Source organism: Bos javanicus, chromosome 24 (assembly GCF_032452875.1).
Source record: "Bos javanicus breed banteng chromosome 24, ARS-OSU_banteng_1.0, whole genome shotgun sequence".
Taxonomy (NCBI): Eukaryota; Metazoa; Chordata; class Mammalia; order Artiodactyla; family Bovidae; genus Bos; species Bos javanicus.
This window is the reverse complement of record NC_083891.1, coordinates 43175717-43187404: the sequence shown is the minus strand read 5'-3', so window position 1 is coordinate 43187404 and position 11688 is coordinate 43175717. Positions and strand designations below refer to the sequence as shown.

The following is an 11688-nucleotide window of genomic DNA, read 5'->3' as shown; positions in this document are numbered from 1 at the left end:
GATGAGCTGTTTGACCCCAACAGCCATGAGGAATCCCAGGAGATATTATGCCTTTAATTTAGTCAGTTTGAAGGATGGAACTTCGGAAACCAGGACACTTACATTGTGGGGCATTTCTTGAGGGACAGTGTATGTATTCCTCAGTTATATTCTGTCAGGGTTTATTGGCTGCTTAATGTTCTGTGTTACAGTTTCTTCTTGGTCCAACAGCTTGCTGGTTTTCTCTGACCAGTATTTACATTATCTTACTTGTGTAAGGACACTTTAAAATACCCAAGTATTTTAAACCTCTCAGGTAGTTCTTTACCACTGAGCCACCAGGTTGCTTCAGCATTGTTTAACATCTGTGGACCCTCAAGTCACTTCACCATACAAGTCAGGCTCCTGGACTCCTGAAAATCCCCTGGAGGAGAGCATGGCAACCCACTCCAGCATTCTAGCCTGGAGAATCTCCGTGAACAGAGGAGCCCAGTTCATGGGGTCGCAAAGAGTCAGAAACGACTGAGACTAAATGTCAATGTCAAGGACACTTTAAAATAATGAAGTATTTCAAACCTCTCAGGTAGCTCTGTTCCACAGAATTTCGATGGTTTGTGTGCTCTGCAATCCTTTAGCCACTAGCCTGTGTGGCTACTGAGATTTGAAATGTGGCTAGTTCAACTAAGGAACTGAATTCTTAATTTCTGTTAAAGAAAAAATCTATGCCTGACACTTGTAGAAGATGATGAGGTAAAAGGAAGACTTTATTCCAGCTGTGCGTGGGGTGAATACTGTGACAGGTATAGGGGACACCACAATGGGTCTTGTAGTGGGGGAGGGACGGGTTCAACTCCAAATTCTGAATAGGAAGTGGGAATTTATAGTCAAGTGGGGTGTCAGCAGATGGAAAATTACTAAAAGGTGTTAAAAAAAAACCAGAATTCAACTGAGTAAAATTTAAAGATTTTATTGGCTTTATTAAATGATTCGTGTTTTGGGCAAATGGACAGAAGCTCCAAGGAGCTACCCAAAACAAACGACTTACAGGCAGAAGGGAGCTGGAACAAGGGAGTTATTCCAGGCAGAGAAGCAACTGGTTACTACAAGGTTGAGGGAAGTCTACCTGGCAGATCACCTACCTAGTGGTGATTATTGAATCTTGATTTACTCCTTTAAATCCCATTTCTGGGAGAGCTGAAACTATCATCAAATCTAGATTGGTGACATGGGACTTTCCATCGACTTCCTTTTGGGCCTGTAGTCTTGTTTTTAACAGAGGCAGCACAGGGGGTTCTGGGTGAGCTGACCTAATAGGATTCTAGGTAAAGGCAGGGCAGGGAGATCAGATGTCATGCGAGGGATGCAAAGATGAGGAACCTGACTAAATATCAAGAGTGATCAGATACTGAGAATGGGGGCTTCTGGCTAACTGACTCAGCAGGATGGCATAAATTTGACAATGCAGAGAGAAACAGGGCAGTCCAAAACTCAAGACCTAGCTGAAAAAGAGCTCAGAGAATCTTGAGTAGAGTTTGGTCAAGAAGAGAATCTTTGTTATTTCATTTAATTAAAGTTTAAATTTCAGTTTTGGACAGCACAGCTAAATTTTTCTAACACGTCACATTTCTACTGAAGGTGATAAGCTATTCTAAGAACGCAAGTTTCCCTATAATGAATTATCTTACTGTAAAGGGAGATGATTTCCATAATCAGCATGTTTGTTTGTTATGAGATGATTTGTTCTTTTTACAGGTAACAAAAATCTGTATAGTCAAAGCTATGGTTTTTCCAGTAGTCATGTATGGATGTGAGAGCTGAACAATAAAAAAGGCTGAGAGCTGAAGAACTGATACCTTCGAACTGTGGTGCTTGAGAAGACTCTTGAGAGTCCCCTGGACTGCAAGGAGATCAAACAAGTCAATCCTAAAGGAAATCAGCCCTGAATATTCATTGGAAGTACTGATGCTGAAACTCCAATACTGTGGCCACCTGATGAGAAGAGCCGAGAGCCGAGAGCCGACTTATTGAAAAAGACCCTGACGCTCAGTGAGATTGAAGCAAGCCAGGAGAAGAGGAGGACAGAGGATGAGATGGTTGCATGGCATCACTGACTCGATGGACTGAGTTTTAGCAAACTCTGGGATACGGGGAAGAACAGGGAAGCCTGGCGTTCTGCAGTCCATGGGGCGCAAGGAGCCGGAGACGACTGAGCGACTGAACAACAAAGGTAACACTAACTTTTAAGCTGTATAACGTTTACTTAACAAGCTGTCGTCTCCAACCTCCAGGAGACGTTGCCTCTCCTGGTGTAACGGCGGTTTATTTGGCACAAAACCCGCGGGGGGCCAGGCGCAGGCATCAGTCCCAGTTTACATTATCCTAGAGAAGAAAGTGGGGCACATGCCGCTAAACTGACCTAGATGATGTTCAAAATAAAATTCAAACCCCGGGGCGCTCAACCTGCAACTCTCCCTGAAGCCCAGCCTCTCCGGCCTGCCCGCCCCGCCCCTGGGGCTGCCTGGCCCCGCCCCCTCCACCTGGGCACCGCCTGGACCACGCCTCCCGCGGCGCCCCGCCCCGCGTAGCGCAGACGGCGCGCTGACGCCACGCACCAGGTACTTTCCCCGCGGCCGGGGCGGCGTGGGGGCGGGGCGGGGCTGGCGTGGAGCGCGCATGCGCGGCAGCGGCTGCGCGCTGCCCGGATCGTGTGGGGCCTGAGCCTCTCCGCCGGCGCAGGCTCCCTCGCGACAGCTTGCTCCCGCCGCCATGTCGGCTGCCATCGAACGGGAGTTTGAGGAGTTAGACGCTCAGAATCGCTGGCAGCAGCTGTACCTGGTGAGTGGCGGGCTCACAGAGCCGCCGGCGTCCCCCTCAGAGGACCGGGCTCCCGCCCGCAGGCACCCGCCGCCTCCCCCGCCTCCCGTTGGGGCGGAAGTGGCGGCGCACTTGCGCCGCCCAGGGCCTCTGTGCTTCGGCGCTCGGGTTGGGGAGGCCGCATGCGCGCAGGCGCAGTGGGCTCCGAGGGGCGGTGCCGGTGGCGGGTGTGGGCGTGGCCGGGACAGGGCAGGGGGCGGCTGAGGGTCGGGGGTCCTGGGAGGGTCGCGGGACCTTGGCTGGGCGGTCGGCTCGCGGCTGCCTGAGCGCCTTCGGCGCGCGGTCGCCCCCTCAGAGCTTTCCGGAAGGAGCTCGGTGAGTCAGGGGAGGCTCCAAGGGGCTGCCGCGCGACCCCAGGCCGGGCCGGCGGGGTCGGGTCTCCGCATGTCGTGAGGCGGCTGTGCGGACGCGGGCGCCTGGCTTGATTTCTGGTCTCCTCGGGGAGACGTGCCCTGGGACGGTCTCCCGACTCAACCACGGACCTTTTCTGTGCGAGTAGAACTTCATTTTATGTCTTCAAATGATCTAGTTGTCCGCTCCCTCCTGCTAATCATTGCATGTTGTTCCCAGGATTATAGTGAGTGGTGTGAGGTAAATGCTGTTCTGGCTCCTCAGGTCGCTGTCTGTACAGTCAGACGACAAAAAGGGCTTTCCTGTAAATCTACTTGCTCCCGGGTTTTTCCCCCTTCCCGTTTAATTAGATGAAAGTTCCTCTTGTCATTATGTTCGTAATGTAACGTTTTCTTCTTGAGCACGTTAGCAGGACGTGTAATAAATACCCTGATCGACGTGGGTCAGCGTGCGTTAGAATTGGGTACTCACTGCAAAGAATACTGGTAAGGATTTTCCCAATAATAGGAAGTTTTAAATGCGGATTCTCGTAGGAAGCTTTATGTGAGAGGGTGCCAGCTGTGTCTTCTCTAGTTACATTTGTATTAAAAGAGACGACTGTCCCCAGGTTGCAGGCAGTTTATCAGAATCCAGGTTTGAGAAGAGGTGGTGCTTGCTACAGCTTCATTCACCTGGACATTTTGATAAAGCACTTTTGACTTTTTTTGTTTTCATTAGTAAGTACCCTTGAATATTCCATGAGAACTATAATTCATCTCATCAGAAAAATGCATTTATATCCACTAAAAATTGTATTCAATGGCATGGAGTTCAGGAAACTCTTCATGGGCTTCTGCCTAGGAGTCCTTTAGTGGGTTGGTCAAAGCTCTTCATTTTAATTTTTTTCCTAAGGGAAGGACAAGAGCTTTAGTTAGGTCAGTAAAAATCATGCAGATGGTTTGGAAATACCGAAGGCCAAGTACAGAATCTTGACAGACAACAGTTTTTAAGGACACAGGTAGAGAAAGGGAAGTTTGCAAAAAGACTAGAGAGGAATAGCCTTAGGAATGGGAGTAAATCGGTGGTGGGTGTGGAGGGAGCTGATGGTCAGTAGGCATGTGCTGTAGTGGGCATCAACAAGGTCACAATCCAAGAGGCCCATTGAGTTAATGTCTCAAAGATCAACAGGTTCCTTAAAGAGAGCAATTTGAGTGGAAAACAGAAGTCAGATGGGGGACAGAGCTGGAATGGTGCCTTGAAACCCCGCCACAGCTCCTGAGACCACGGGTCTTGCCTCCCCATGTGTCTTTCTTCCCACTTTTCCACTGGTTTCTTCTGCTCCTTGAAATGTGCTGTCTGTCCTCTTAAGACCTTTGTAGAGACAGTTCTCTTTGCCTCCGCACAACTTTTCTTTCCCTGTTTCTTCCCACCTTTGCTTAACTACCTCCTCCTCGTCCTTGGATTCTCACTTCCTCGAGGAAGGGGGTGGTTTCCCGGCCCTCCCTGGCAGGGTGGGATCCCCTGGATGTACCTATGGCCACCCCTTTCAAGGCCAGGCATTGGCTGTGATGCAGAAGCACAGGACTTCAGGACAGCAGTTTCCATTAAGCAAACCACTGTTGTTTGAGTAGAAAAAAGTGTTTCAGTGGACTTTCTGCTTTGTAGATCACAGCAGAGGGTATGTTGATGATAATGTTTGAGAAGAGTTGTGCTTTTTTTGGCAATACTAATTTGGTTAGGAAAAGAAAGACTTTGCTGTTGAGCAAAAAAAAAAAAAAAACTGACTAGAACTAAGAGCTAGACTTGCTTTTAGTGTGTGAGAACTTTTACTTTATACCTTATCAGTCAAAGTCCTGTAAGAAAAGGAAATGTATTCTTTTTAGTCTGAACTCTGGCCCCTTACTCCTTTTTGCCCTCTCTGAACAGTTGCTTTTACAAGGTAACTTGTGACATGGGAGGTTTCTGGGAGTGAATGACTGGATTAGAGCTCACTCTTGGTTGCTTGTGTTCAGTGCCTCATCAGGATTCCTGCAGGACATGCATCTATCTAGTGGGCACTTAATATGTGTTTATTGAACACTGACTTCCTACCACAGAAGGGTGACTTGATGGTTTACATGATCCGGAAGGAGCGGGGGAGGCTAAAGAGATAGGTTGGAGATTGAAGAAAGAGAAGGGATGAATATTGGAGCCAGAAGCTTCAGGAAGTAGGGGCTGATGGGACCAGGAGCACAGTGTGGAAAGCCTTGCTGTGAATGGGCGCGGCTGGCAGAAGTGAGATTGCTGGAAAGGTCTAATTTGGTCTGATCAACAAGCTAGTAGCATTAATATAGTCTGAGGTTAATTCTAGCTTTTTGAGAAATGTTCACGATCCCTTTCTGCCTTTCCCTTGTTGCTGCTGATTGCCATGTGAATCAGCAGGGGCATTAGAAGGGCAGAGGAAAGGAATGGAATTGTGTGAGCCTTTCGGGGAAGAAACTAAAACTGTAGGGAAGTGGCAAAAGCTAAGTTATGGAGTAATGTTTCTTGTAAGTGGTAGTTCAGGAAGAATTCGGGTGATTAATCAGAGTTTGTGGAATACTTAACTGGTCATTTTTCTTCAATAGAAATTCATGGTTCAAATATTGTCAGAGTAAGAGCAGTTTTTATCATTTGTGAGTCAGCTGATTTTTAGAAGTAAAATATCAAATGAACTCTATTCTTCTGGCACTTACCTTGGCAGCCAGTGTGGAGGAAAAATCAAAGCTGTCTTGTTCTAAAACTGTTCCCTTGCAGTATCTGTTCCATGTTCTGCCAGCCTTAATGTAAGTACTCAGGGCTTGCTGCCATATTAAACTCCTTGATTTCCTTGAGAATCACTTGTGTTTTCACACCTTGGAGTCTTTGCCTAGACATACTAGACAAGTTGGACATACTCTCTGCCTACCTTACTTGTCTTGGAAAATGTCTTCAAGACTAGACATCAGTCATTTTGTTGTTGTTTAGTCGCTCAGTCATGTCTGACTCTGTAATCCTGTGGACTGTAGCCCACCAGGCCCCTCTGTCCATGGGATTTTCTAAGCAGGAAAAGTATGTTGCCATTTCCTTCTCCAGGGGATCTTCCCGTCCTAGGGATTGAACCCACGTCTCGTGCATTGACAGGCAGATTCTTTACCACATCACCACTGTGGCAAAGCTGTTTGTTCCTTTGATTCTGAATGCTCTCTCATTAGCATATGAATCCCATTGTTGTACACCTGTCTGCCAGTCTGTGTAGTTCCTTGGGGACTGCCTCATTTTCCTTTGTTTCCCTACCATCTGCCTGTAGCCTAAGGTGTGCCTGATGCTCAGTTAGCATTCACTAAACAAAAGTACTACTGTGAGATGTCAGCACCTTGGTTCTTCCAGCTCCTCACTTGCCGCTGAGGTGACCCCGTCTAGCACGAGGTTGTGACTGCTGTAGGGTTACCACATCCACTAGGAACTCACAGCCTGTGCTCCTGAGTCTCACTGCAGCCTGCCCTGCTCTGCCAGCATGACAGCCTCTGTTGCTTCCTTTATGATCTGCTTGAGACAGTGGCGCTGAAAGAATCATGACATTTTCAATGGCAGGAGAGAGTGGGATGTGTTATAATAGGTTGGTCCTTGTGGGACTGGAGGCCTTGAAAACCACGTCTGGGACCCATGGATTAGACTGGAAAGGGATTTCCAAGTGCCCTGAAACTGCAAACTTATTTGAATGCCCCTGGGGATGTGGTTTCTAGGGGATTTCAGGGCTTCAGTCAGATTCTTAAATGGAACTCTCTGATTCCTCAGACGGTCAGAACCACCATTTTAAGGAAAAGCAACCCGGAGAATGATACCCTGGTGAAGGATATAGAACTGGAAACAGTACTGTTTCGCCTTTGACAGGTTCTGTAGGTTGTGTTCATGGTGCTGAGTTGTGTCTGACTTTTTGACCCCATGGACTGTAGCCCGCCAGGCTCCTCTGTCCATGGCATTTCCCAGGCAAGAATACTTGAAGTGGGTTGCCATTTCCTCCTCTGGGGATCTTCCCAGCCCCAAGATCTAACCCACATCTTCTGGGTCTCCTCCATTGGCAGGCGGATTCTTTACACTGAGCCACCTAGGAAGAAGCCTAGTTCTCTAGGTTATGGATACCTAGAATCATGGAATTCCAGATGGCTGCATTGGCCCTGCACTTTCTAGCTTGCTCTTGTTCAGGGTATTGACTTTAAAACAGAATCTCCAGTAACCCTTTTTGGTTTCTCCTAGATCATTAGTATCCACAAGAATTTGCTATTCCCTGTTGGAAAACTGTCACAGTTCTTTTTTTTTTTTTTTTAATGTATCGATTTATTTGGCTGCACCGAGTTTTAGTTGTGACATACGAACAGTTAGTTGCTGCCTGTGGGATCTAGTTCCCTGACCAGGGATCGAACCCGGGCCCCCTGCATTGGGAGCACAGTGCCTTAGCCACTAACACTAGGAAGTAGCTAGCCACTAAGAAGCACAGAGCCTTAGCCACCAAGGCTGAGGAAGTCTGTAGCTCAGCTCTTGGTGTCTCTTCCTGCAGTTCTGATCCCCTGCTTGATTGCTTTGTTTTCTTATTCTGTTCTCTCTCCAGAGAGTAAACCATAGATAAAATCTAGGAAAGCAGAATTAAAATTTACATAAGTGCTAAATTAAGTTAAATGCTCTTCACTTTCTCAGCATTCCTATGATTTGTTTCCCCTGGAAATTCTTACCTAGATTCTCCACACTCTGTTCCCTGTTGGTCGCGCCATTAAAATTTTTATTTCTTACTGGTAAACTGTTAGGGGCAGAGAATATTTAAACCTACTAGTTTATTAGAACCTTTGATAATACCATTACAACATAGCAGCTGATAGCCAAGGAACAAATATGGTTCAGCCAGCTAGTGTTAGAGCATGTGAGTTCTGACTCTGCTGTTCTGAGTGGATTAAGCTTTTCTGTTACATTCTTAGTTGGGATGATGTTCTGCCTGCTGGGCTGTTGTCTGAAATGAGTACAGTGCTATTTTAAATGTATTGAGTATAGTGATAATTTAATGTAGTATTTATGGTGTAGTAAACAGTGAAATCCTTGCTTTTAAGGATCGTGGACACATTTAGACACGCAGCAAGATTAAAACCTGTGAACAAGAGACATGACCACATACGTACAATTCCCCTAGATTTGGTGTATGATTTCAAGGGCATCATAGGCCCTGAGGACCATTGGGATTGCTGACTTCCAGGAAACTTGTGTCTGTGGATTTCTGGCATTTTTCTGTTTGTTTGTTTTAATATGCTCCTACTCTTTCACACCCAGTACTCTAACTTAATAAGCTCATTGTTCTGTCGCTTTGTTTGGCTCACGTCTCTATCACTGATAACTTTGTGTCACACTGCCTGCATTCCTCTAGAGAAAGTCTCATGCTGAATTACTTTGTTTCTTTCACTGTATTCAAACAGTTTTGTATTCTGAAAGCTATCATTTCCTCTTGACAGTTTGCTTAGTCGTGCTTCCAGGAGTTCTTAAAGTGGGCTGGAGTAAGGTTCCTGGACGGTGGTCCGCTCCTCCTAGTTAAGGTTGGGACCTCAGACAGTCCAGGTTCTCTATGACAGTGGCAACTGTATCAACCAATGAAATTACAAAACGTAGGTGATGTGATGTGAGGTTAGTTGCTCAGTCCTGTCTGACTCTTTGTGACCGCATGGACTGTAGCCTGCCAGGCTTAGGGTTGCCATTTCCTTCAGGGAATTTTCCCCACCCAGGGATTGAAACAGGATCTCCTGCATTGCATTCAAATCATAAGTTTTTATTTTTTGAAATCCCTATTACTAGTAGTAATATCAGGGTAAGAAAATTACACAATATTAAACAATATTTTAGTACTTGGTACATACCTTTTTTTTACATAGTATACGGAAAATGTATCCTTGTACTGTAGAATATTCTATCCTGAACTCTTGTGATGAAACAGCAAGTAAGAATTTAGGAAATGGGAAAAGAGATGTTAATTTTATAAGGAAAAAAAAATCTTTAAGATAATCCCAAATTGGTTGTTTGTAATTATGGGAGAAATACCAAAATTTCTTCCTTTATACTTAAGATCCCTAAGGGAATCCTGAATTATATGATGGCTCAGTGTTCTCTTTATTAGTCAGATGTTTTTGCCTGTACTCTGTATGAAGGTCCTGTGGATGGACACAGTGAACTGTGAAGCTAAGTGTCTCACATCCTTCAAACTCCATTACTTAAGAGTGTTCAGGCTTGGTTATGGCTCTGAGAGTGCCCTTCACTGTCTGGGGAGATCAGATTCCTCCTGGTGTATGTCCTGCTGTGTATCATGCTTTCTGAGAGGCCCTCTTTGAGTAAGAGAGTTTAATAAGAATAAAATAGCTTATCTTGCTTGAACCTCCTCCTTTGTATCAGACAGATACTATGTAACTTCATGTGGATTATCTCACAGGTGGTCGCACATGAGAAAAACTGAGATTCAGCTTCTCCAGATGTATGCTGCAGTTAACCAGCAGGTCCAGATAGGAATCCAGTACTGAATTCTAGAGCTCATGTTTTAATACCTGAATAAGTAAATGGCTTGGTTGGGGTTTCAGGAATATGGCAAGAGTGAGAAAAATATAGAAGGGCATGCAATGCAAGAGCAAGTCACTGCTCCTACCTTTCCTGGTTCCTTCCTGTGGGCGATCACTGTGCTTCTCCATTCACACCCATCTTTACCTGCCTGCCTGCCTGTCTCCCCTCTCCCTCCCTCTCTCTGTCCAGCACCATTAAAACAAATGTTAGCATACTGTTTTACACCTTGCTTTTACTCTTACATATAGAAAATCCTTCCATATAGATCTCACGTGTTCATTTTAACAGCTGAACAGTGTTCATTATTTAAGCACTCATCTGTGCACATGTAGGTTATTTCTGGCCGTTAGCTGTTACGAGCAGTGCTGCAAAGAGCATGTACACACACGTCCGCGTCAGTAGTGTAGGAAAGTGCCGGTTTCCTACACCTTTGTATGCCTAGTTTTTAATCTTTGTTCATGAGGTGGAAAATGGTCTTACTGTTTTTGTATTTTGCAGTTCTTTTCTTATGAATGAAGTTTAACAGTACTTACTTTTAAAAGTCACTTGTATTTCCTTTCCCTTTCTGGTATGTTAGAGCTCTTTACATATTAAGGAAGTTAAACCTTTGTCATATATTACAAATATTTCTTCAAATTTTATTCATAATTGTAATATTTATTTGTAATATTTTTCAAAATATATTTTGCCCTTATTTATGATAGCTTTTCATGTAGAAAATTTAAATATTAATGAAATGAGATTTATCAGCCTTTTCTAAGTTATTGTGCCATAGCTCAGAGAGGCTTTCTCTGTTCTATGATTACAAAAAAACTTTCTCCAATGTTTTTCAACAATTTTATGGTTTTATTTCTTTTATGTTTGAATCATTGCTCAACCAGGGTTTGATTTTGGTATGAGGAATGAGGTAGACACCTTATCACATTGTTTCTGTGGTTAAATGTAAGTAATTTGCCATTTTCACCATTTTAATGTATACAATTCAGAGTCATTTATTCCATTTACAGCGCTGTGCAGCCATCATCCCCATTTGCCAAACCCTTTCAGCACCCTGAACAGAAACCCTGTCCCCAGTAAGCAGTAACTCCCTATTTCCTCCTCCTCTGGTCCCTGGTGACCTCTCCTTTACTTGAGCTCTATGAATCTGCCTCTCTACATCCTTCATACACATGGGCCCGTGTAGTACTTTTCTCTTTGTATCTGAATTATTTCACTGAACATGATGTTGTTAAGGTTGAACAATGTCATCTGTAGCAGCCTCATTCGTTTTTATGGCTGAATATTTTTTTTTGTATGGATATACCACATTTTGTTTGTCTGCTAATGGATGTTTGGATTGTTTCCACCTTTTGGCTTTTGATAATAATACTGCTGTGAACATTGGTGTGCAAATATTCATTGGCATCCCTGTTTTGTTTTTTTATTTTTCACTGGTCTGGGTCTTTGTTGTGTGCACAGGCTTTCTCTAGTTGCGTTAAGCAGGGACTACTCATTCATTGCAGTGGCTTCTCTTGTTGCGGCTCCTGACCTCCAGAGCACAGGCTCAGTAGTTGTGGTGCACTTGGTGTGTGCGATCTTCCCGGATCAGTGATCAAACCCGAGTTGCCTGCATTGGCAGGCTGATTCTTATGCACTGAGCCACCAGAGAAGTCCTGGAGTCCTTGTTTTTAATTCTTTTGGTTTGGACATACAGGTAGAATTGCTGGATAATACGGTTCAGTTCAGTTCAGTCATTCAGTCCTGTCAGACTCTTTGTGACCCCATGAATTGCAGCATGCCAGGACTCCCTGTCCATCACCAACTCCTGGAGTTCACTCAAATGCACGTCCATCGAGTTGGTGATGCCATCCAGCCATCTCATCCTCTGTCGTCCCCTTCTCCTGACCCCAATCCCTCCCAGCATCAGAGTCTTTTCCAAGGAGT

General features: G+C 45.1%; 1 protein-coding gene and 1 long non-coding RNA gene across 7 annotated transcripts in view; one reads left to right on the top strand and one right to left on the bottom strand.

The window, feature by feature from the left end:
- Positions 1–930: 930 nt before the first annotated feature.
- Positions 931–2679, bottom strand: LOC133237681 (uncharacterized). Its single transcript, XR_009733300.1, has 2 exons — positions 2592–2679; positions 931–2358 (listed from the first exon to the last, which is right to left on the bottom strand). It is a non-coding gene; the product is annotated as an uncharacterized LOC133237681 (long non-coding RNA).
- Positions 2680–2728: 49 nt separating this feature from the next.
- PTPN2 (protein tyrosine phosphatase non-receptor type 2) overlaps positions 2729–11688 on the top strand; it is an 86286-nt gene continuing 77326 nt past the window's right edge. For all 6 annotated transcript variants that reach the window (XM_061399992.1, XM_061399989.1, XM_061399988.1 and 3 more), the window contains exon 1: positions 2729–2814. In XM_061399992.1, coding sequence (XP_061255976.1) covers positions 2746–2814 — 69 coding nt within the window. In that variant the 5' untranslated portion in view covers positions 2729–2745. The remainder of the gene's footprint in view (positions 2815–11688) is intronic.